At 37.3% G+C, this 26,794-nt stretch overlaps 1 protein-coding gene across 11 annotated transcripts in view; it reads left to right on the top strand.

Annotated features, from left to right (window-relative positions):
• Positions 1-26,794, top strand: part of SOX6 (SRY-box transcription factor 6) — a 369,094-nt gene that overhangs the window by 223,421 nt on the left and 118,879 nt on the right. For all 11 annotated transcript variants that reach the window (XM_053944612.1, XM_053944613.1, XM_053944608.1 and 8 more), the window contains one exon: positions 2,468-2,536. In XM_053944612.1, the coding sequence (XP_053800587.1) occupies positions 2,468-2,536 (69 nt within the window). The remainder of the gene's footprint in view (positions 1-2,467; positions 2,537-26,794) is intronic.

Genomic DNA, 26,794 nt, shown 5'->3' on the forward strand with positions numbered 1-26,794 from the left:
CTATATACATCAAGACGATGCTATGGTAATTGCATTGCAGGGTCTTGGGTACATTTTCTATCACAAAACTGCTCCAGCAAAGAGGAACCTTGGAGATTGGATGCTCCATGGTATATTTCTTGTTTTCATCAGGAAATGCCTATTCAAATGGTGCTACATTGTGCATGCAGGTACAAAAAGCTGTTCACAAGCAGCCAGAACCCTGGCAGATCTGTTCCTTTGCACATGTAAACAAAAGCCTCCTCCTTCTCTTGGCTATGGTTTACTGTGTTAAGGTGCAGCGAGGTCACCAGCAGCTCCAAACAATACTGGATGTAGGGTAGTGTGTACCTGTGAAAAAAATGATACAGCACTGAGAGAGAGTGGCCCACAATGCAGCTCCATGGTCTGTATCTTTTCACTGTGAAGCTGCATACTGTAACCATCTTTTACCTTTGCTTAGACTCTAGCAGCAGGGGTAATGTGGACATAACCCTGACAGACCTTATCTTTAGTTACAAGCACTGCACTTCTAAGATGGAGTCACACAATTGGTGTGTTAACTCATTAAAAGTGGTAACTCCAGGTCTCACAGAGGTTTTAAATATTCCATGTAGCACCATCCCCATTAGGGTTGTTTCACCAAGCACAGGCACCACTGCTGGTCACTGTGCTGACAACAGCTACCTGAGCTTCTAGGACCTGCCCCATGCCTACCTGGTCACATGAACTGCCAGCTCTCTTTGATTCCCTTTTTCACTCACACATAAGGGTCTGCTCATTCAGTCCTCACTCACTGTATTTTATTGACTTGCCTGGGAGGTTCATCCAGATCTGTTTGAACACCAGTCTCCTGAAAGGAGTTTGAGCTCTGTTACAAACATCGGTGTTGTGATCTGTGAGAGCTGCTTGACTCCATGTTCTTGTGACCCTTTGCCTTCACCCAGCCCCAGAATCATCTAGACCTTAATTTGCCTCCTTGAGGCCATGTACAAGCCTTGAAATACACATGAATTTTGTGTTGATTTATCTTACAAAAGTGAATTTTAACTGAAAAAACTTACTGAGTTATTTCCATGTGACAGTGAGAGATTAAGGGAATGACAGCCTTGGTCTCCGTGTATGCACAATTACAAGCTGTTAATATGTGACTGCAAATTCCTTATGAGTTAATCTGAACAGTTTTCACTAAAACTATGTGATTGTTTATTTCCAAACCAACCTTGATACATTCCTGTCATTTTTTTGTCATAAAAACATTTTACTTCGCTTTCTCTGTTTATAACAGAGTAAGTGTGCTCAGAAGATGTTAGGAAAGGAGCTCAAGAGGGTTTTTACAAAAAGAGAAACAGTGGATTTCTGTGACCAAAATACCTTTTGGTCACCAGCTTCTTGCTGTTTTATATGATTCTTCTGTTCTAGATAAATATTTACAGGAAGGGAAATTATACTCAAGAAATGAAGGTAACAGAAGTGCTGAGGCTGGGATTTCCAGGAAACACAAATCTTCTCATTTCAGCCTGCTGCACAGTTGCTCTTCTAAAGCAGAAGTCCAGTTGTTCCCTCAGCTCCCTGTGGCTTCTCCTTTGTGGCTGCCTTCCACATCACCCATTGCAGGGAGCAGCTCTCTGGTCTGAGGGCAGGGTCCTATTTCCTTTCTACTCCAGTATGCTGATTTTGTGGGAATCAGGGAGGTAGATGGAGTATCTGTAGCAAATTCTCACCAGTCTCTTAGTGTTCTCCACCCTGAACATTTGCTTGTCTCCGTCTGTGTTAGAGAAGGGATAGAGTGAACCTTTATCCTCCAGATCCCCTAAAGAATCTAGTAAATGAGGATAAGAATATCTACATATTTCATAGGGTTGTGTGGAGGATGAGTTGCTGAGCACCAGGTACTGCTTTTACACAGAATAAGGCTCTGCTTCGCTAAGTAGCTCCAAGGATGGTTTTTGAGATTTGAAAGAGAAGTAATGTGCTGCTCATTGTGAAGGAAGTCACAGAAGCTTACCCTAGGAGCTCATGCTGAATAGTAAAACATCTACAAACACCAGCTAAGGCTCCAGTTCAGCAAAGCAGGAAAATGTATGTTTAACCTTAAGCACCTGCGTAATCCCATCCCCATTCAGAAAAGCACTTAATTTTAAGCATGTGTTTCATTCCTCTTATAGCTAACAGTAATGCATCACAGTTAAAGATCACCACAGGCTTGCATGCTTTGTTGAATAGTGATGAGATTATTCATATGCACACAAATAAACCTATGTTTCTGTGCTTTTCAGAGCTAAGGTCTCACTGCTTAAAATACATATTTCTTACTTGCTAAGTAGATTTTTATGTTGCATTTAAATTTACCTCTAAAAGATGCCCCATTTAAAAAAATTAGTATGCCTAATATTAATAAAGAATAACAAATATTATGTTTTTTGGTCAATAGTATTAAAATTTCAATATTGCTGTTTTAATTTAATGGAAATTTTATTTCTAATAGATTGCAAGACAACAGCAGCAACTTCTGCAACAGCAGCACAAAATCAATCTACTGCAGCAGCAAATTCAGGTCAGTGTGTTTTATTGCTCTCTTCTGATTATACTTAAGTTCCATTTATGGAGAGGGAAAAGTCTAAAAAAAAGCAGCCACATGCTTTACTAACAAGCTTCAGTAAAGATGCTCTTTATGGGAGTTCCTTGTGTCCCAGAAAATTATTGCCAGACATCTTTTTTTGTGCAAAGGTGCAAAGACCTTTAATAGGCAAAGTTTTGTCCTGAAAGTTATGAAGTATTTTTAAATTTCACCATCTTGTCATTGTTCCGAAATCTGCAATCAGTTTGATTTGCATTGTGTGAAGTAAAAACAAAGTCTCAGTTATTGTTGGAGGAATTCTGTGTTGAAGCAGTATTAAGCCCTTAGCACCAGTCTGCTCATGTACAAAGACCCACAGGTATATGCGTTCCAGGTGCCTTTGGAGTAATTATACCCTCGTGGATCTGGAAGTATTCTGGAGATATTTAATTATCTGTACTTGTACTCAGAACATGGTTTAATTTTGTTCAAGTGTACGTGGGTTGGGAGTGACATGGATATAGAGGCATTGTTGGCATGTAACTGTGTTACCTTCTCTGCTTCCCAGTTTGAAAGCATTTCCATGGGCCTGTTCACTGATTGAAATATTTCAATTTGGTCTGACAGGTGATTTTGCTGCCAATCATTTCTTATAAGCTTGGGCTATCCATTTCTTTTTCTTAATTAACTGATTGCTATGTTACTAGATGCCAAAACTGAAGTTTTTCTTTCCCTCATCCCAAAGGAATGCTTGTAAATACCTTTGAAAATGTTGTAATGCAGTTTCAGTTACACTTCTAAGGGGCTTATTTAACAAATATAGATGTGTTCATACCTCGTATGGGAGACACAATTGAATTATAAAGCACTATTATTGTTGCTGCCTATTAGGAGACGGTGTGTTCATATTAGGTGTACATCAAGGATGAAAGAGATATTAAGAATAGTGTAAGGAAAAAATACACCATCGTTTCTAAGTGTTATTTGCAAGTCTGGCTTCAGTAAAGAATAATATAGAAAGGTCAGCATAAAAGCTAAGACTGACACCTAGCTAAGTCTACAAAACAAAAGTGTTATCTGTATGCGAAATTTCTAATTTTTAAAATTCCTTTAAAAATTAGGAAACAGAAATTATGACTAGGTTTTTTGTTTCTGTTTGAAGAATTGTAGGTATGTTTGGCTGGGATACCTGCTCTGTAGTAAAAAGCTCAAAGGTACTTTATGTGTCACTTTAGTTAATACTTTCCATTAGCTTTACCCTTCCACTATCTCCAGGGAAATGTGGTCTTAGAATTCATTCTCGAGTAGACTGAAGGTTCATTTTCTCATTCACTTCCATCTTTCCTCTTACATAGTACTGAACCCTCCACAAGTTTTCTTTCCCATCCTTTCCTAGTTGTATATGCAAATAAGTGTTACAATGGTTATTCTGAGCTAAACTATTTCTTGGTGACTCTTCCCTGTATTTGCTTCCAAATTCTTACCAAGAGCTCTTATGCCATAAGTCCTCAGTGGTTTGGCCTCTTTATTGTTTTATGATTTTCACATTTACCTGAGTCTTATCAGTGTGTTGGGGCAGTGAGGATTGTTTCTTCTCCCATTTGGTCAGCCAGATTGGTAGTGGGCATCTCATGGCCCAAGGGATGCTCCGGTAAGAAGCGCTAAGCAAACTGAGCAGATGCCAAGTCAAACACCCAATGGTCTTATTATTTAGATTACTAAAAGTTCCCTGGGAGATTTTCTTCTAGGCTAAAAACCAGCTCACATAGTCCATTTGCTTGTGAGCCAAGTGGTCCTGCTTTGTTTATTTGTTCTGTCTTAATTCTATGGCAGGTTTGGCAGCCAGAAGTTGCTTGAGAGAGAAGTTGCTAAGTTGCCTTTAGCTGCTGTAGAATTGGTTATGACTGTCACAGTTTGAGATGTGTACTTCCTTAAGGGCTAGAGCTGGGATGGAGGCAGAACAGGAGGCAGGTGACAGAAATAGTGCTGTGCTGGTTCTCCCAGATCCTCTGCCACCATCTTCCCAAGAAACTTTGATACCAGTACTGAAGTCAGGCTGGTGACTCTGGGTGGAATTCATCGTATCAAAAATAGGTAACTGCAGTACAGATTCTATCTCAATTAGTTATCCAGATTGTTCTTGTAGTGAGCAGTGAGAAACAAAGTTAATAGTTTCAGGATACAATTTGTCTTGTCCTAAAGTAGATATTTAAATTTATCAGATCAATTGTTCCCTGAAATGGCTGTTTCTCTCCATTAACTAAGAAGGATATATGTGCCAATGCCTTTAGTGTAGAGATCTGATTGAGATGAGGTGAATTTTGCTCTCTATGTCTTGAAGGGAAAACAAAATTTCTATTAAATGTTTACATTCCCAGTTTAGTTTTTGAGCCTGGTAGAATTTACATCTCTGTCCCCAGTAACTTGATTTTGTTTAGAAGGTTTGTTCAAAGACACTCTTGAGCAACAATTTTCAGGAAACAGTGATTACCTACAGAGAATGGTACAGAGGTGGGCTCTTATCTGTACTTTGTATGCGTGGGAAAAGAGTAGCACCCTTCCCTGCCACTCCCCTTTTGAAGAGATTACAAAATGTGAGCAGCACAGGTGCCAGTTCCATCTGGTCAGGGGCCTATTCATGGCACAGCTACTCAAGGCAAGCACAGCTTGTTCTCCTGGATGCAGGAGAGGGGCACTGCTGATGTGATGTTTTCATTGTGAGACACACAGTGTGGCAACTGTCCCCTCCTGAGGTGCAGAGTTAATTCTTGAACAAGAGAATCTGTGAATAAGTGCACCCAGTTTAACCATTTAAGCAATTAGAAATTGCTCTAGGAGGGGCTTATAATATGTCAGCCACATACAAAATTTAAAATTATTTATATTAAATAATGCACACCTCCTCTGGAGAACTACTGGGTAAATATACTGAGAATTTGCATTACTTTGTATTTATTATTTATATTGTGCTGCATATTATCTGTTTATGTAATAATTTCAACACCTTGTTTCATTTAGTTGGTGAAAGGGTTGTTTGGTTTTTTTTGTTTTTGTTTTGAGAACATTTACTGGAGCAACTTACTGCAGGCTTGTTATGCATCCAAAACTTTGTCAATAATCTATGAGCAAAGAGCACTTTATCTAGGCTTAGTGTATGGAAAAAAGGTAGGTATTTCAAGAGTACAGAGGTCATGAAATGTTCTGCATAATCATCTCATGTTTTCTACGTGAAGCTAATGTTTCTATCAGGGTCTATGTGCTGGGGAAAGCAGTTTTGTTGGCTAAAAGGAGTGGGAATCTGGACTTCTCCTCCATCCTATCTCTGATTATCAGAAATTTGGCAAATCACATCCTTTTCCTCAATTTAAATGTAATGTTTTGAGAATCTTAAATGCAAATTTTCAAATAAATGCAGTGTATTATTACTTTTCAGCTCAAATGTTCATAATGTTCATAAACACTCTTCTACAGAGGAGTCCACAGAGATGGGAGGAAATCTAGTATGCGAAATTAAGTTCTTCATTCCACAGAGCTGTGCAGAGAAATCACTGATTTCAGTGCAAATTAAAGTTGAGAAAATAACATGGGGCAAATAAGAGCTCACAGACCAGTCTCCAGGTTGATTAAGATTTTTGTAAAATAATATGGTTTTTCATTTGATTGTTTAATAAAAAATATTCATTCTGAAGTAGAGGGAATATAATTGGTCTAATTCAAGAACATCTCTTAGACTGTGCTACGAAAGTGAAAATCTTTAGGAATAAGTGAAAAAGCTGGTTAAAGGAGGAATTTGGTAGTACATCATGAAAAATAGATTGGAAAAAGGGAAGACATGCATTTCTTAAATGTTTCCAATCCAGGGGTCCTGAAATCCCTGTGAATTCTCTGCCTCATTATGAGAATTCAGTCCTTTCAGAATGAGGCCTGGGGACTTCTGAGTCCCACCATGCCCATCTGAGGAAAAGAGGTGAATCCCACTGATGCTCCAGGATTTCCCTCTGAGAATGGGGGTGTATGTGTGGATTTAAGGGATGAAAGTTTTTAGGGCTTTCCTCCTTGTGGGTAGGTTTTATTAGAGCAAGTCCTAAATTTGATCTTTAAAAGGGACAGTGATGGTTGAGATTTTCTGCAGAAATCTGTCATGAGGATAACTGTGAAAGATGATCCAAGCTGCTTCTGTCCATTTCCCTTCATCTTATTCCTCTTTACTGTGCTTAATGCCATTGCAGAGCATTTTGTCTTCTGTTTGAATCAGTACAATTTCCATTGCATAGAGAAACTGGTTTCCTCTGCTCTCATAAGTATTCTGTTTTAATTCAGCCACTAGAAGCTATTCCTAATAGTATTTTTTCTAGTTTTAATCTATACATTTGTGCTGTTCTACTTTTCTATAAATGTTCTTACATTTTCTGTTTCCCTTAAATAGAGTCAATGTGATTACTGTGATAGTAAACAGACAAAAGAATAGTAACGTAAAATTACAACTATTTAAACTGTCTTTGAATAGAAATAATTTGAATCATAAGTAAAACTTAAGAGACTGAACCAATGAGTCTCTCTTCTTATCCATGATTAACTACTGACAATTGAGGTACCTGGTGAGCTGAATAAGGACGATCTCTTTATGTGAAGTACATGTCTAAAGATCAGGAATAATTACATTCCACATTAGCCTTCATAGCCTCCCTGACCTGGTTAATTAATTTTTTGCTAGGATAATAATAGTAGAAATAGATTTAAAGATATGCTTTTTCATTAAGTATGTAACTGACCTCTAATTTTAAGAGCTGAACCTTTCATTTATTGCCTTTTGGAGACATGTTAAAGCTCCTTGCAGAGAGCTTGCTGAAAATGCACAAGCTGGAATCCAGTTATTGTCAGCTCAGTTATGCTCTCTGAGGTTGTCTTTCTTTGTAAACTCTATTTAGTGTTGACAAGCAAAACCAATGGCAGTTGTACTGTTCCAGCACTAGGGAATATTCTCCTCTACCTTTTTTCTCTTCTTTTTTTTCTTTTGTTATTGATCATGAAACTGATCCCCTTCCAGCAAGCTCTGCTCAGGACCAAATAAAGTCATTGAAAGCAATTTGATACTTCTATTGGCAGGGTACGCAGATGAGATACTCCCTTGAAAGAGAGAGAGAGAGAGTTATAAACAAAGCTTAGAAGTCTAGGAATAGCCCCCAGCTTCAGCAAACCCTTAAAATATTTTGTAATTGTATCTTCAATCATGAATTAGCTAAGAAAAACAGACCCTTTTTGCCTTTATATTTCACTGCTCTATGCTGTTTTTAATTGCCCACAGGCAAACTGTTGTGATCTTCTTTGGAAGTTTAAAACCAGGATAAAAATGCAAATCTAATTATTTCTTTTATCTAATCTAATTAACTTTTACAAGCAATGATAGATGCACAGCAGCCTCCATCAAACATTTTAATAATGATGTTTCTGGATTAAAGAATAGGTAAAAGTACTGTAATTTATAAGCAGTCAAGATTATGGCAATAGAAAATGTGAAATATTGTGGTGGCTTAATAAACTATAGCTGCAGTTTATTAATTTAAAGTAAAAAGGATGCATTTCCCTTAAAACCCAGTTTACTTGTGAATTGATTCCCTGCTGTCATTGGTGTATATTTTTACTGTTTTTTAAGCAGCTCAGTATTAAAAATAATATATATCCAAGTCCCTTCTGCAGTGCAGTTGTGTGCAGCTGGAAGAGAGAAATGCTGTTGTGTGCCTGTAACTTGTAGCTGGCTGCTAAATGGCTGATTCCACTTCAGGGGCTCTGCCCTAGGTGTGGCACCATGGCTCCTGTCCAGCTCCTAACTTGCCTGGTGAAAATTGAAACTGATCCAATGGAGGAAAGACAAATACGCTAAACATCAAAGTCAAATGTTTCATATTTTATTTATTATTACATACTGGCTTATTAATGAGTTCTAAAGTCTTTATGTGATAATTTCTCAAGCAAAAGATCTGTTAACAGCCATTTTTTCCCAGTAAAAGGCATCTTCATGGCTGGCTGGCTTAGAATTTTCTCTGTCAGCTGTGAGGAAAGAGAAGTGATGTAGGATCCTTGCCTTCTCTGAGCAGCACATGCTATAAAAATATTCTGTGATGCTCTCTATCCTTTATTCAACCTCTTCCATACTACAAATGCTTTGGTATAACAGCGTGGTGGTGGCAGAAAAGACAGCGTGTGAAAGGTTCACACTCCTCTGCTACATGTAAGCTTCTGATCTTACCCCTTGGTCCCCCATTTGAGAGGATCCTGCTAGCTGCTCTGCCCCTGAGGCCCTCAGTCCCTAGAAACAAGTTTTATCTTGGCAGAGCAGAATATAGCTCTGGATCTTAAAACTGTATGCAGTCATGATGGGGGCGGGGAGGCTGTGTTTTAAAAAATTTCTGCTGTGACCTTTTAAGAGTTAAATCAGCCATCTTGCAGTTTCCTAATTCATTATATGACTTTTTTTTTCCTTATTTCGCCTACCCGAGTCTAAACAAATTGTATTTAATGCAAAAATTAAGCCTTGTGTATCCCTTTCATATGACTTCTCTAATTATAGAGCAGTAAATGGTAGAATAGCATATGTTAGCAACATGAGCAGCAGTCTATGAAATGAGCTACAAGTTAATAAAATGATCTTGTGGTGGTGTTGGCCAAATGTTAACACACATGTTTTGAAAAGTGGTATTTCAACAGACTTGAAGAATAGGACTTTGGCACACAGGTGCCGAATATGATCTGATGTGTGGAAATTAGTTAAACCAAAGTAAATGTCATTGTTTCTTGGGCTCATGTTGGTGCAGAAAATGATAGTAGCTGTCCTCCCACTTTCCCTCTCCCACGTGTATTTTAAAATTGGAAATGAAGACATAGGCATCCCCAGTTCAAGTCCTGCTGCTTCGTTTGCTTGGGGCGTGCTGTGCTGCATCCTCACCAGTGGCTTAAGGGCTTGTTCGCAGCTGTGCCTCTGCCAAAGCCAGAGGCTAAAATCTCACTGATTCTATTCAGCCCAGACACTTCTTCTACTGACTTCACTTATAGAAGAGCCCATGATTTGAGCCCTTCTAATTTAGAGACAGATTATAACCAGCTCCTGAATAACAGCAGAGGATCAAGCAAATATTTGCTGCCCACCTGTGCTGCTGCCTGGAGGTCGCTCTTGGCTGGTGCTCTGTCTGTTCCAACCCAGTGTGGAGCAACAGCCATGGCTGAGCCAGGCACCCTGGTCTAGCTCCCAAGGAGTTTTGCAGAGCTGATGCCCCTCTGAACCTCTCTGGTGCCGTTCTGTCATTCTGATGATGTACTCCTTTCAATATTGCAATATTTGGGATAAGGTAATAGTAATGCACTATTCGCTCCAGCACAGAAAACCAGTTTCATTCCTAAGTGGCATGAGCACAAAGTAAAATAGATAACTGGGAGTGGAAATGGTGCCAGTTGGCAGCCTATCCAACAGGACTGGTCCTGTGAAGCCTTATTTGCTTGAGTAATACCTGCTCAGGCAGTGTTTGATGACTTGTGTACTGTTACTCACATAAGCGGGCTTTGCAGAAGTTAGGATGTTAGTATTGTGGTTGGAATATCAAAGGTATAAATGTGGCAGGGATTTTAGGGAATGCAATTTGTTTCATTAGACAAACAGATGTAGCTGGAAAAAACAGGCAACCATTTGGGCAGGCCAGCTCTTTTTCACGTCTTGCATCAGTGTTACATGGAAACATATCCCAGGACTGACAGGAACTGCTTGAGATATTGGCCTTTCATTTCTAATTAGTCACTTTTTCTGTGATGATTTTTATGATTGACAACCACGTGATGGCCAAGAGGGAAAACAATCAAGTTTTGCATTGCTTTTATTATTTCCTTTTTTTTTTTTTTTTTTTACTCCCGCCACCTCCACTATATAATGCACTAATCAGGAGATACTGGAAAAAGAAAAAAGTTAATAAATGCCAGTATTGAAATGACTTGATTTATGGAGATATTCAGATATACAGGCAAGACTGGAATGTGGTGATATCAGAGGTCAAAATTTCTGTCTGCAGAAGCAGGTACTTGGAGGAAAATGATGAAGTAGAGCTCCACATTAAAAAGGCCAAAAGCATATAGCAAATAAATTGTAAAGATTTCTTGAAATCTCACAGTAAAAACTTAAATTTATCAGATGAACTAAATCCTGGCTTACGAATTGAAGCATTTTTTAGTTGTAATTGTGGAACGATTACAGAATGTAAGCATATTACTGAATCAATTTGAACATAAAAACTTATTTTTAATATACTTAATATCATGACAGCAAGGAAGAAGTAAGTGCATTGCTCTCTGAATGCATTCAGGAATTATGAGTTCACATAAAGAAAGCAGTAGTATGTGCAATCCAGCAAATGAGCAAACTAGATGCTGTTTAACATTTGGTATATGCTTGATGGCATGTAAGTAAAAGTAAAGTGAATGAATATTTCTAATATTCACTGTTTTATGCAACCAGCTAATCCAGACACTCACAAAAATGTCAAAGCATAGTTCTCAAGGAAGATAAATGGTGTTGCCTGGGATTTACCTATCTAATCTTACAGTTGCTAAAGTAAGGAAAAATTGGTTTAGGACTGTAGTTTACATGCTATTTCCCTTTGTCTGTAACATTAGAAACCCCTCTCCCCAAATAATTAGATAATATAGTGGCTTGTGTAGTATGCAAGGCTTTTGCTTCCTTGAAAGAATTAGTCTTTAATATAAATCTTGTATATATCATCTTCAGCAAGTTGAGCATTTGCACAGCTTGGGTAAATTATGTCTATATTGAGAATCTAGAAGTTACACAGTGTGCATTCCATACTTGAGGGATGGGAAATAAAAATTGATATACTGTGTGGCACGTGATATAACACAGTGAAATATCTTTTAAATTCCAGAGAGATGCACTGACATCACCACGGTTAATTCGCATGCAGTAACTCCCACAAAATGTTATTAACTTTAAATTGAAATTTGTAATCATTCAGTAAAAAGAAAATAAATGATGTAAACAGTATACAATGGTGCATTATGAAATGCTGAATTAATCTTATTCACCCACCCTAAATGACAGTGTAAGAAACAATTAAAGTTGTAACACCAAATAATAAAAGCAAAGAACTTCACAGTTGATGGTGAAGTGTGAAATCCATCTTGAGACACACCACTGTCACACTGTATGGAAGGGCACTTCTGAGTTAGGGAACTTCATTTCCAAGTAATGTATTAGGCATTTTTATTCCGTAAATGAGAGATTAACCAGTTGGGGGAATATATGTTTAGCTTAAAATTTAGATCAGGTAGACAGATGAGTTGCGTGGCTACTTGCTACAGGTAACAAAATGGTGCAATATGTACCTAATAGCCTGAGGTTCTGTACTTGACAAAGCAATGTATATAATATAATATATAGAGATAAACCCTACTCAGAAGAGAGGGTATGGCACTTGTTTTTGCTCTGACAAGAGTGATTGGTATGATGAACGCTACTATCACATTTCTAGCTTTGCGTTTTCCATCTCATTGAATTTTATTGGTGCTATATTTTCAGGATACTCATCTCCTCTGTAACTGCATATCTGAGTGTCTCATAAGCTGAAGTGCATTATCCCCACAACACTCTTTTGAGGCAGAATAAAAAGCATATAGATATTTGGGGGCATCTAATTTTAGATATCTAATTTGGGTGACTGAATTAGGACTTTTGGCTCCATATATAAAGCAGTCCAGGTGCTGTGAATTATGTTCTATTGATTAGACAACGAGGCTCCTAATTTAAGCACCTTAGTTAAATTTCCAAAGTGGCTCGATCCTGTTCTTATATGAAATTTGACAGACTTGAAATCTGTGGTTTCAGAATTCATAGGGTGGTTCTCTACCATCTTGATCATATTTTTTATCATGACTTCCTGTCAACTTATCACTTGCCTTAATTTACTCTTTTGGAGCTTTTAGCCAGAGTGAATCCTCTTCAGCCAGACAGAGAAATATTTGTTTGCTCCTCTCACCCACTGCCCAGCCGCAAATGAAAACCATTTTGGGTAGCCTGAGTCTCCCATGTGGCTGAGCTGCTGACCAGAAGCATGAGCATTGTCACACACAAACAGGCAAGTGAGGAGGCTATTCTCACTGAAGTCTGCTGTTTCCCAAATCCACGTATTTTCCTTGCAGATGTGGAGCAAATTCCATGGCTGTGAAACATCCTTTGAACAGCGGCTTTATTTTGGAGAGAAAATAAGTTTTTATTTGAAGAATACCTACACTTCTTGGTGATACCTCACACAGTTTGTAGGGCATTCAAGACTTACTTGAAACAGAGTTAAATAATGTTTTTTATTTAATCAAAATGGTTGTTTCTAAATGGGGATCTTACATGCCACATTTTAGGCCAGAATATATTTTTACAGCCAAGTTATAAACCTCTGAAAAAGGGGGCTTATAATGGAAAGGTTGACACAACGTTAATTTTGGTGTTGTAAATGCAATGGTATAATTTTGGAAAAAAGCCTTTATAGCTCTGTAAGATATTAATTGCAGGAAATTACAGCATATCCTATTAAAGTATTATGTCAGTGGCATACATAGCATATAACACCTTTGCATATTCTCCCTTGTTTTCACGGCAACATTTTGCATTTTGGTCTGTAAAGAGTAGGTGGATAAAGTGGCTCAGAGCTTCTAATCACTTTTGCTCAAGGGGAAAAATCCACCCTGGGGTAATGATTGCTTATGGCCAACTCTAGACACTGGTATTCTATTAGGAGGTAAATCGGATATGAGCATTGAGGAATTAATCAAATTCTGCTCAAACAAAAGTCTTTACTTTGTTTTGTGGCTTGTGGAACAAGGTTTTTAATTTGAACCCAATTCACATCAGGTTTAGCCAGGCTCTTTCCAGAATGAAAACCACTTTTATGGCAAACTTATTTTTGCTGATGATGGCTTACTTTTCATTTGCTTACACTTTCAGAATCATTCCTGTTACTGTGACTCCATAGTAGACACAGTCACTTCCCTTTTTGGTGTCTGTTTAGTCACTTATTCAGAAATGTACTTAATGTTCATGTGGTGGAGCCAAATGTGTTGATCCCTGTTGAGCTGAACAATGTAAATATTTACATTGCATTGTACAGTTTTTGTTACTAAGAAATAGGTTACTGATTGCATTTCTGTCACTTTTAGGATTGCAGGGGCAGGAAATAATAGTATCATGTTTTCTTTGCAGAGATTTGCTTCTATAATGTTATAATTTGTTAAGATCTTGATTTTAATATACATTGAATTGTTGCCTTTGATGACAGTCTCAGGATGGATGGTTTTTAACAGTGATTGCTATTTTTAACAAAAACGAGCTATTACTACATCAGTTCTTTTCTGACTGTCAAATCCTTCAGGACAAGTGGGCCACTTCTTCATATTTGTGAAGCACCTCATTTTGAGGTCATATTCATGCCTGATGCTTTTCATTGCTACTGTGGCACAAATTTGCAGGGAGGAATATAAATAACAACATGCACAGGGGTTTGTTTAATGTATAAATGGGATCTGGAATCTTGATATTTTATGTCTTCCCCTTTGATAACAGAGGAACATGCATGATTCTTTACACAAAAAAAAAATAAAAGTACTGACTTGTACAGCTGATGATTTTTTAAGAAGATGGGAGAAAAGGCCTTCTCAAAGACCCCACTTATATGCAAGTTCATTGGACCATTGATGTTTTCCGTTATTTGCAGGGCTTTAGCATTTAACCATCAACTATATTTGGTTTTACTTATCAAATCCAGAACTGCTTTTTTTCTGCCTGCTGAGCAGGGAAAACTCCATGCTGTACCAGCTTCTTTTTACTTGGGTCTCCAAGTATCATCAGGATTAAAGCTGTCAGAACAGTCAGGCCTCTTTATTTTGTGGCTTTCAATACAAAGCATAATATTGTTGCTTGAGAAATGGCAGGCTTTCAATGTGTTAGCTAAAAATTGCGGAGTGGACAAAATAAAAAAAAAAAAAGGCCCCTGTTAATAGCAGGCATTGAAATATTTCTTTCACCATTTCAGGGAAAGAAGATACAACTCTGCACTTTAATTTGTTTTTATTCTACACCAGTAATTTTTCTGTATTGGCTTAATCCTACACTCAAGTATAAGGAAAAACTCACGCTCAACTTAGTGAGAGTTTTGCTTCATTGAATGCAGTGCAGGGTACCATTTCCTCAGCTGGTGTTGTTCATATTCTTTCCATTTATGTCAGTCTAATACTAGAAGTACAGAATTAGGCCCTCTTTTTAAATACAAAAGGAGCTCACATGGAAATGACAGCATTTCATTTTGCCTTTTTTTTTTTTTTTTTTTTCTTTTGTAATTGTAAAATATTCCTCTGCTCTGTGTGTGAATTTATATTTGGGGATAAGTGTGTCCATCCACCACAGAGAGCCCAGGGGTAGCTGATATATTGTGCATGAATATTTTTGTCTTGCATGTGTTTACTTCAATTATCACTTTGTGCAATTAAGTTGTTTTTTTTTTTTTTTAATCTTTTCTTTTGATTTATCCAGGACAACATAGATGTGTCTTTGTGATAATGCTTTGTAAAGAGCACAACTAAAATGACATCTTTATTACTTTCCTTTTGGTTTGCTTTAATCAGGAAAAGAGTCTCTTCCTATGCAAGACTACAAATCTGTAATTTTATTTACCCTGTCATTTTGCTACCAGTTGAAATATGCAGGCATTTTAGACATAACTTTAGGAGGAACAGAATGTACTAGTAATTTATACAATAGACACTGATGATTATTGACCATTAAAGAGTCGTAAAACATTTCCTCTGTGAAATAGATCTAGCATCAAATGTCTTTATTTCTGACAGTAAATGTTTCAGGTTTACTTCACAGACACTAATGTTAGTGCATAAAGGTAAAAACCTGGCTAAACGCTGGCAAAGAGAGGTCACCTCTTAATAAATGTGAGGAGTTGCAAGCAAAAGGAAAAAAAAACAAACTCTGAAGGTAGTCCCAGGCTCATGCGTATATTAACCAGAGCAGATGAAATGATTTATTGGGTTTTATACACAATCTGTAAAGGGTAAGCATTGCTAACAGAATGAGTGGCAGCCTCAGGGAGCTGAGTAGCCCCCAGGGACCAGCCTTTGTTCCTCTGGACTTGACAGACATGTGTCCCTGTTAAATGAGGGCTTAATTTCTCTCATATGTGCACAATTTCCAAGCTCAACAAAGGCAGCCAGGACCGGAGCTATTTAAAAGAGCCAGCTCAGGAGGAAGCATTCCTGGAGAAAGGGGATGCTAAGGGGCTAATTACTCGCCATCGTTCAGCAACTGAATTTTTTTCTTTTTTTTTTTTTTACTAAACAAGTTCTATTAACATGGAACTGCCACTCACATTTTACATAAACATACATTAAAAGTCTAAAGGTGCTATTTCTCTTTGCAAAATTGCCCTTTTAAAGGTCCTGGTAGCTAAAAAAACAAAAGAAAGAAAAAAAAAGGTGGACTCATTTCATTTTGAATCTGCAATGAAAATCACTATCTCTTTAAGGTCTTGGAAAGATTTTTTTTTTCAAAATGTCCAATGTCTTCCTCTTCTTTCTCAGCCTCTCCTTTTCTCACGTGGTAGTAGGAATTGTCATTAGTGCATATTGCTTTATGTAACTATGATAATTAATATTGTCCAGATTGTCGTTCAGCATATGTAAAATATATTAATATTTACTTCATTACTTGTCTAGTATGGTATGCTTTTTATAAGCCTCTCATTGCATATTTAAATATGTCTGAATATGTGTTTAAATATGTAAGAAGACCTCTATGGTGCCTTTTGTGTAGTCTAGTGGTGCTACCCCTCACAAGTAGGTGTTTTTACACCCTTTTTCCAATGTGGGGCTCAGGTGCCTCCTGTGTTACTGGCAGTTAGCATTCTTTGTGGAGAATAGGTCCATAGTTTGACAGATTGATGTAATTTATTTTTTTAAATGTGGAAAACACAATTATTTTCTTTGGATAGTGCTAGTGAAATCTGTTGTTACCTTGAGAGAAAGATGAGCCATTCCTGTGCAACAGTTTGAAAATGTGGTCACCGCTTTGTCAAGAAATACTATGTGGTTTCAGGCTTATTTCCTACTCTGAAACAAACAGGAAACTCCCTTGTGAAACAGGCAGCCCTTTTGATTCTTCTCAATCAGAACATATTGATCCTCTTAGAATCAGAACCCAAACAGGTGGAAAAAAGTGTTTTCCCATTGCCCTGTGAAGTCGTTGTCTGAACAGGCTTCAACATGACATAGGAGAAGGCTTTGGGTTGTGTGGCATCAAAGCTTGTAGCCCATGCTCAGGACATGGTGCATGTACAGTTATGAAAGCTGAGACAACAGCAGCAATTATAGAATGATCTTGGTAGAAGCAGCTTGCTTTTTGGATCAATTTTGTCATGTGATTTTGTATTATAACCTTATTTTAAATTTCCAGTTAATTGCCCCCCTTCAGAACCAATATATTATATTATTTTATTTACAATATAATGATTATAATTACCAGAATTGTGTTTGAAATTAGTTGAGAAACTTACAGCCTTTCATATCTACATAAAAGAATTGCAAATCAAAAAGTATTAGAGATTTTTTTTTTTCCTAATTTCAATATTTTGATTCAGTATATCCATTACATAATCTTGGCAACATAAATATCTTAGGTATCCTCATAGAATTAACTGAGGAGTTTTTATTCTTTGAGCTTCTATTGTATGTATAAGAAGATGGTAAATGAACAATCTACAGGTTGCAGAGTGCTAAGAATGAAACTAGCTTCAAAATATTAAATGCTTTTAATCTTTCCTGAGTAGACAGTCCTCTAGCAATGCGAAGAATTAAAGATTTTAGGGGTAGCATTTTAAATGAAAAATCTCTATTTCTTTTCTTAGAAGAATGGAATGGATGATGGATCATTGGAATGGCATGAAGGACTCTCAGCTTATCTACTCTTTCCAGGCTTTGCTTTTTCATGCTGAAGAAGGGAAAAATAGCAGTAGGAGAGAACACAGTGTATGCTAGCACTTGTTGAGAATGGTGTTTTAAAAGTTGTTATTAAATAAATAATCCTCTGTTTCTTCTCACTAAATAAATGAATTCTGATGGGATAGAAGCCACAAACCTGTCCCAGATGCTACTTACCTCTGCAAATCAGGAATACCTCCACAGAACAGCACATCTGTACATCTGCCTTCTTCATCCTGGTAACAGATTTACAACTGTCAAGGCTGAAAGTCACTCATTTATTTTCTTTCTCCCTAGAGATGACGAAGTACATAACACTTGATGAGCTGCAGCATCCAGGACCATTATGTTATTAATGCTAAAAAGGCCCATTTTGCAGGGTGAAATTCTTGCCTGGATTAAAACACTGCTTCAGAGGCAGTTAAGGAGCCACACATATTCAGGGACATTTGGTAGTTATAAGGCCTGGGGAAAATGGTTTAACCTGGATTGCATGTAGAGTCTGACTAAGCCTTTCTCTAAAGATTTGTTTTCATTTTCTGGAGGAGGAGGGGTTTCTTACCAAGAGACTTTCTTTCCATCTGATTAATAGAAAGCACCTTCTAATCAGAAAGGAAGGTCCCACACAGATTATCTTCTTGTCATGCTATGACAGGACCCAGATTTCACTGAGGCTTTTGTGAAGAGCTGAGGAGAGTATTAAAGCTCTGGCTCCACAGTATTTAACTTAGCTTTTTTTACAATAATAAAAAAATAAGATGAACTAATGCTTACTGTTACCAGCTAAGAAAGAACTTTTATACCTTTGCTGTATTGTTGTCTGGTTACCAGAATGAAATGTTAATCATACAAAAGCAGCATATCTCCCTACTGAAGAAAGAAGGAATAATCAACTTCTCACATTCTTGCTGCCTGACACTTGGACTCAGTGTTGCACTTCTCCCCATTTCTTAGATATTTTTCTATATTTACCAACAGCCACCTTTGTCTTGTGGGAGGTTTATTACTATTTGTAGCTTACTTTCATAAAATGCTCATAATGAGTGCAAATTCAGACTCAATCTGCCTGTTTGTTTCCTGTGTTTATCATAGCATTTAGTTTTAAAGAAAAAAATGTATACAATCCCTGAAACCAAAGTGTTTTAACCTTGATTTCCTAAGGAAAGGACTTTCAAACAGCTGGGCTGTGTGTCTCTCTGTCAGAGTTCCAGCTCAAGAGTTTTTGGACACAACAGGTAATTAGGTAATAACATTTGAGATATAGGAAAAAGTCTAAAAGGTATTGCATTCAGTTAAGTTTCAAGAAATTAGTGGCCCTGATAAAGCTTTTCAGCTTGTCCTGGGAGTAAAGGCTTTAGACTAACCCATCCTTTTATTAGAACCTGAATAATTTAATTGGGAAAGAGATGTTACAATGCCCTAAGTTGAGGCAAAGTGTTGATCTGGGCTTATATTTTAATAGACAGCACAGAAACAAAACTGTGTTTGCATCTCATACAAAACCATGGGAAACAATCATTCACAAATCACAGTTCTTACCAAACTACTTGCTCTAGATAAGCAAACACTTCCCATGGAAACAGAGCCTTGGGTACTGAGCAAAATAGTGCTCTCTTTCCTTCTTTGCAGAAGGTCTGCACATGTCAGAGAAAAGAGAATGAAATATATTTCATTTGTGGTGATACATTTCATCTCAGCCTACATATTTTCTGCAAATTTACCAGTTAGAATTTTGTTTGAAGTTTCCATGATTTGCTTGGAATATGCTGCACAATTTGAAAAAAAGATCTTGCTGGGAGATTTTGCTCTAAAGAAGCAGTCAGTCTGTCACCTGCTGTAGCTCTCAGGTTCTTCCCTTTGTTATGTTGGCATTGCTGAAGCATAGTTAAAATGTTTTCCATTTTATGCACATGAGGCTTTGTGAAATTAATGCTTTCTGAAAGTTTGGTGGCAGTACTATGAATTTGCTGACAATAGTCCTATCTAAATTAGATTTATGGAACTGACTGAAATAATTGAGGTTTTGGTGCATTGGAGACTTAAATTATATTTTTGCATATAAGTTTCACTTCATTTATTCCTTTTTGTAATATTCCATACTCTGGGAACAAGTATTCTATCTAACGTACCAGGTGCAAGACAAGTGCTTTAATTTCGTTAGGGTGTCTCTATAGTAAGAGAGTTTCTGACAGATCTGTAGCTTCCACATTTAATCCATACATTTTAAATTTTTTTTTCCGTAATTTGAAGCTAGGAACTATTTGCCTTAAAATATACTGAGCTGGTTTTTGTGTGTCTTAGGAAGGAGGTACAACTGTGCCTGGACAAAGTCTGGTACTTTGTCAAGTACTACACTATTAATTTTTATCTCTGGGCCATAATTTTCTCCTGACAGTTTGTACTTTTTTCCCCATGTGTTCATTGATAGGTTTATGATATACCCTGTTTTTAATATAAAAGGCTTCATTTTATAACCGCACCAGTCCAGTTTCTCATAATGATTCACCTGCATTCAGTGTTCTTGTGCTAGGGAAGCTGGGCAAACTTCCTAACCAGGAAAAGTGTGGTGTATTTGAGGAATGACTGGGGGATCTGTCTGTTTTATTTTTCATGAGGCTTAAAATGACACAATATAATGAAAAAAATCTTAAAAACTGTACCATGACTCTCAGAGGAAGCTCCTTGCTTCTTCTCTTGGGCTGACAGCTCTAGACTCTTGGTTGGCTGAGTTTATGTGCTTCCCAATCCCTTTCCAGGATTTATATCCCACCTAGGTGACTGCTCTGCAGGAGTCCCCCACAGCTTGGGCTGGGTAGTACCCCTGTCAGTGAGATGGGTTGGTGTATACCACAGAATCCATCCTGCTCTGTCCTTTGGGCCTCTCTTGGATGTGAGAGGAGTGGAGCAGCATCCATCTGACATGGAACCCAAACTTTGCCTGTGTTCAGCCTGAATCCAGGCCTGTGTAAGAAGTAGCTGAGCACAGGCTTAGTCTTACAGAGGCACAGCAGAACATTTTAACCCTCACATTTAAAGAAGGCCTGACTTAAGAGTGTTACTCTTTTACTCAGCACTCACTCATTTATCACATCTCACATTTGCTGTGGTTCTTGGACTGGTACTCCAGATCAGAGGCATCTTTCTGGGGAAATGAAGCCCTAAAGTTCCTGAAATCTCTGTTCATCTCAGCAGAAAATGCAGACATCAGTCTGATTCACTGTCAGTTTAGTGAGTAAAATAATTTAACAGAAAAGGGGCCACCAGGGCTGGCAGGAGAGCAAGCAGGAGAACAAGTGCCTGGGAAAGGAGAAGGATTGCAGAGAGACCACTGGGTTGGGAAGACTTTTCAGTTTGAGAGGGGAGGTGTTGCATCCTGCAAGCAGAACTATGAAGTGGAGTTTATTGTAGCAATTTTAATCCGTTTCCTTCTGAAATTTGCTATTACAAAGGTTGTCTGTGGCATTATAGCCAGTTCTGTGAGGAGACCTTGCTGTAGTACATGGCAACAAGAGAAAAAGGAGCTTCACTCTTTAGAGCTTTCAGGTTGGCAATTTGAGTAGAAAAGGAAGATACCAGATTTGTGTTGTTAGCCTGATTGCCTCTGGAAATGAGCTCTGTGCAACTCCGCCGCGTGCATTGAAGTGCATGTGCCACTAATTTTTCAGTGTGTTGGTGGATTTCACTGGAATTTCATAGCAAAATAGATGTTTCAAGTAGAACCAAGTTCCTACAATCTTGGTGAAAGCAGACAGCTAGACTGAGGTGAGGGATTTTGTCCATACTCCTTCAGACAGGTTGGGTTTCTGAAACGTATATTTACATGAAAAGTACCTGTGTGAAAACTTGTTGAATGAGAGGATCCAGAAGGGGAGAGACCCTATCAATAACATAATCACAGGAAAAGCTTCACTTCAATCTTTAACCTCAGCAGATAGTGAAGTCAAATTCCTTAAAGTCACAAATCCATTGGCTATATTTGCCCTTGAACCTGTGAAAGCTCTCATGTCACTTTTTAACAGTTGGCATGCCAGAAGCAAACAGGGACTGGAGATATTCCCTGTTGTTGGGTGATCTATGACCTATGGCCTAATAGCACTTCCCAAGAAAACCTGCCTACTTGGAATAAATATTGCCGTGGAAAACATCTCAGGGTTGGAAGACAAGAGAAATTGCTGTCAAATTATGATCTCACAGTGTTTCCTGTAGTGAGAAAAAAGTCATGAACTAAAAATGTCTGATCTTTTGGTTTCCATTCAGTACTTCAAAGGGGGATTATTGGTGTTTTAGAGAAGTATTTAAAATGCATATGCGAATACACAGGGGTATAAGTGAAAATATGGAGTAGCAGTAGAAAAAAGTTATAACACCCTTGAGTTTGGGATAGCTTCTTTAACTGAAAAATCACAAGTGGATTATACACACATCATACCATCAAAGATATTGAATTTGTTTTGGCAAAATACATGCAGAAATATTAAGTAGAGTAGTGGGAAAAACTGGAAAAAAATGAAGAAAATTCTGAATAATAAAAAATACAGTATTTATATAGGTCATTCCTTTATGCTGACAGAAATTTTTACTGGGGAGTAGTTCTAGTCTTATATGGTTACAAGAACATGAGTTTCTTCTTACTAATTTTATAATTAATAGGAGGAGAATTTTAGGTAAAATAATGTGAGAACTTTACTGTGATACATAGAGACAGTGTAAAGGTGGAAAATAGATATATATGCCTGACAAGTCTCTCTATGCTGGGTGTCTGAGAAATCCTCTTTCCACTGTCTATTAGTTGGTTCTGCCATTTTTCCTTTGTTTTTTTTTCACTTTAATATTCATAGCCACAGTTTTGGAAAAGGGGTTAGTGAACAGTTGTTTGATTCATTCATTGTTTAAAATGCTTCGAAAATCAAAAGTATAATCAAAGGTCTAAGAATATTGAAGAAACGGAAATAGTTGCACAGTGATATTTCAGAAAGATTTGTTGTTAATGGTCTTTCATTTTAAAATAGCCTGATTGTATAATTTATTTCTTGAATTAAAATAGCTACAGCTAATTCATACAATCATCCCCCAGTTCAAGCATTTAGTTCTGCCTTATACCCAAGGTATCCTGAGTGGTCAAACTACACATCTAATCTTGCTTCTTGCATACACACACACTGCATAAACTCTGCCCACCTCTACTCTATTGGACCATGCCTTTATCAGGGATTACTCATGACAATATAAACCATGAGAAAGGGAGAGATTCATAAGTTTCCTACCTGTCACCAGAGAAACAAGATTAAAAATACAGTTTAATAGTGTGTGTAGTTCTGGTGTTGCTGGTTGTATGCAGCAAGTGGGTACCAGTGAAAGGACATAGAAATGAAAATCAAAGGTTTGGTAGATCCTTTTCAATATCCTTGTAAATCTGAGCAATTGGTTAGGAAATATGGAAGAAAGAACTCAGTTCACTGCTGAAATTAACAATTGAATTCCCTTAAAAACACATAATCCTTTTGTTTAAAAGTTATCAAAAACTTATTTATTCTTTCTTGGAATTATTTTTTTCCCCTTGACGTATAAGACACTGACTACAATTAATTGCAAGTCACTGGTAGAGCTGAACTGAGGCTATTGGAATGGTGCTATAGTAGAGTCAATCCTGTTAAATGTCGTGGATGTTTTGTCATGGTATGGATGATCTTAGACTCTTCAGTCACTATTGCTTCTAAGAAGCACTGGATGTTCCTCTCCCTAAAGAACTGCAAAATCTGGCTAGATAAGACTCAAAAGAATGGTTATAAAAAGGAACTTTTATTTGTCCTATTTTCAGGCAAGAAACTCAGACATTTAAGTGAGTTGCTCAGAGTCTCACAGGAAGCCTGGGTGGAGCTGGGAATTGAATGCAGATAACCTGAGTGCTTGGCTCAGAAGACCACTTAAAAATGTTTTAGAATGTGGTTTTATTATCTATTAAGTAGGGACTGAATAACATGGGAGATCTGAACTGGGGAATGTGCTAGGTACATAATATATCTTCAGTGGATGTGCACAGTATTTTCTAGGAGAGTATAACATAGGTTAATATCATTTAGAATGTGTCTCAGTACACTGAGCATACACTGGAAAACACTAAAGAAAGGGAGTTTTTAGATTGCTAATGATTTCCTTTTAAGGAACATGTGACTAAGGGCTGAGACAATTTGCTGCTGAAACTGCTTACTACAAGCCTTTGAAAATTCCCTGTCTAGTTATTCACATAGGAAATATCTGGTTGCAGGCACACTTGGCTGTGCAGGCTTCCATGAGTACCCCATATTTATAAAGCCTGTTCATTCAGGCCTTTGAATGGGAGCAGTCAACAGAAAGAGTAATTTTTGTGAATTCTTTTTAAGTATATAGTGACTTTCTTGACTTTCTTGACTTTCGCATTTGATGCTTCATTGTGATTCACACAAAGTACAAAAGCCATATGCAACAGAGATAGATAAACACAGAGATGAAATATCACCAGTTCATTTAATTTTTAGTATCACTGAGCCTTTTTTTTCTTTTTCACCACTGATAGTATTTTTACTCTGTACCTGCCTATAAGTTTTCCATCTCTTAGGCTGTCAGTTTGTTATCCTACATGAAAAACTATACTCACTAAAGGCTGTATTCTCAGAGGCTTTTGGAAAGTGGCCTGGAAAAATTATTTGCATGCCTGTTAGCACTAGCAAAATCCCAAACTGTCTCTGTTAGTGAGTGTGTCTAAGCCTTCAGTTCTTTTCCATTATTTTCTGTAGTACTTGAGAAATATTTTATCACTACTACTCTTAGAACCAGTAATACTAATCTGTTACTGGAATTCTTTTAATTTCACCCTTAGCCAGATTAATTTACATGCTTCAGACTTAACTAGAATGTATTTAAATGTCCAGAAAGTGATTTTCATGTGAGGCTGGCATGATTTCTGACTTTGGATCAGCTAGCTGTTGCTTCACTTTGAGTAATTCTACACAAAAATAAAGAAGTGGTTGTACAAATCCTTGCAAAATGAAATCATCCAGTTTCCTAGAGCTCTGCTTTTTAATTAGCCTTCTTTTTGCTCAGGGAATGGATGAAAATAAATTTCATGTATGATAACTGTTATGTATATTTCAGAAAGTTGTATATTCGACTTGCCAGAGAAATCCAATGCAATTATTCCTAAATTTCATTAAAATATCTTAAACATCTTACTGACACATTTTAATGTCCTGATACTCTTCAGACTAGCCTGGTTTTACTCTACCAACTTCCTGGGCACAGCTTGTGGCAGGAGCAATTAATTACAACAACTTCTTTTCAGATTAAGTGGAAATCATTTAGACATATAATTCCAAAGTACACCTGCAAATGAGGCACCAAATTGTTTAGGTTAAAAAATTTGAATCTTCACTTTGTTGCACCAAAAGCATGTAGATCCCAAAAGTTTGTTCATTTTTAACTAATCATAAAATGCTAGGTTTATTAAAGTTGTGGAGAAAAGGTAATAGATGCACACAAATATATAGATAGGCAGAATTTAAAATACAAATTCCAAAGGAGTGAAGAGATGAAGATAGTCTGTCCTTTTGCTTCAACAATTCTGAATGTAGCATCAGTTTGGAAATTTGCATGTGGGCTAGTTCTGTCTGTATATGTAGGCATCCAAGAGCTCACATTTAGAGAAAATCATAAGCAAAAATTTGCCAAGATAAACCATAAAAATGTACATAAATAGTTCATGTTTCTTACCACATTTTCTCTGCCTTTCTTCATGCAGATGCCTTCTGAAATTGTGCTAACTCTAGAGTGCAATGAACACTATATTGTTCTTAAGTGTTTCACCTTAATTGTCATCTGTATAGCTCAAAGCAAGAGAACCACAAACATCTAATATAATTGAACAGGGGGGGAAAAATCTCCTGAAAAGGAAGGTCTAGTACCAGAAAACTGACAGAAACATGAGCAGCTAATTGCTGTAGGCTCCATACAGCTTGGAATGACCTAAGGGGATATCAACAAATCACTTTCCACTGGAGTATAGTAACAGCAATGGCACAACAGTGAAATCACTGGCAAAAACTAGGGGAAAAAAATCTTTTAAAGTATTGGCATTAGCATGTTAGTGAGCAATTCTTTTTCCATTTTAATGGCTATTAATGTCTGTGCTTGTGTTTAACATCTGCAAACCCTCCCTTCCCACTTTTCTCCTCAAAACCCAACTGGTGGTGTGGTAACTGGATTTTATGTGTATCTCCAACTCCTTTATGAATCCTTAATAACTTTTTCTAATCCTGACACCCATAATGTAAGTTATTTGGCTCTAGTATTTACATATTTTTTCTCCAGAAACTGAAGACACCAGATAAAAAGGGGTGATTTTGTTTTAAACCATATGAAATTAATTTTTTTTTCTTAATCGTGTGTTCCAGGTTGCTAATTTCTAAAAATAAAAGAAAGTTGTCCAGAGTTTAAATAAATTAATTAGGTCATTTTACAATAATTGGTGAAGGACAGCATGTAAAAGAATTTGGAAATATCCCTAGTAAGGGCCATTCTTTCTTCTGTTTTGCAGAACTCTCCAAACCCATAAGCTAAACCAATTTTTGAATGTGATGACAGATAAGTTTCCCAGCAATTCTATTTGGCCACTACTAAGTATTTAGTGGTAGATTTTACATTGTTCACATGTTTTGTTTTCTCATGGGCAGTACTGAACCTCAAATATATCATCAGGATCTTTGCTAGGTAGCTTAGTTGAAGAAACAGATTTCTCTGTGATTTAACTATAATATTGCTCGAACACCATTAATTAGGTGATGTGCAGTGAACCATTTTACTTTGGGAAAACAATGCTTACTTCTCCTCCTCTGGTACCCACATGTTTTGCCAACAGTTGTTGCCATTGTAACTGATGAGAATTTGAACCTTTCCCGAATCAAACTTTTCTTTTTCTTTCAACACTGTTGTTCCATTTTAAAATGCTGCTGGTGCAGCAGTTACAGCTTGATTTTTGGAGTGCTAGCAGCAGATTTTGCTACGGTTGTCTATCTTAAAGACTTATTTCCAGTGCATCTCCAGCATCATGCCTGCAATTTGTTTTCTGTGAACTCCAGCAACAGCATAAGTCTGTAACACAATTTTGAAACATTCTTTACATGAAACTCCCTCTGTGCTTTGCACAGAAACTGTGGCTGACAGAGTTGTAGCACCATTGTGTTTTAAGTCCTTCTTTAA

Source organism: Vidua chalybeata, chromosome 6 (assembly GCF_026979565.1).
Source record: "Vidua chalybeata isolate OUT-0048 chromosome 6, bVidCha1 merged haplotype, whole genome shotgun sequence".
In the NCBI taxonomy this organism is placed as follows: Eukaryota; Metazoa; Chordata; class Aves; order Passeriformes; family Viduidae; genus Vidua; species Vidua chalybeata.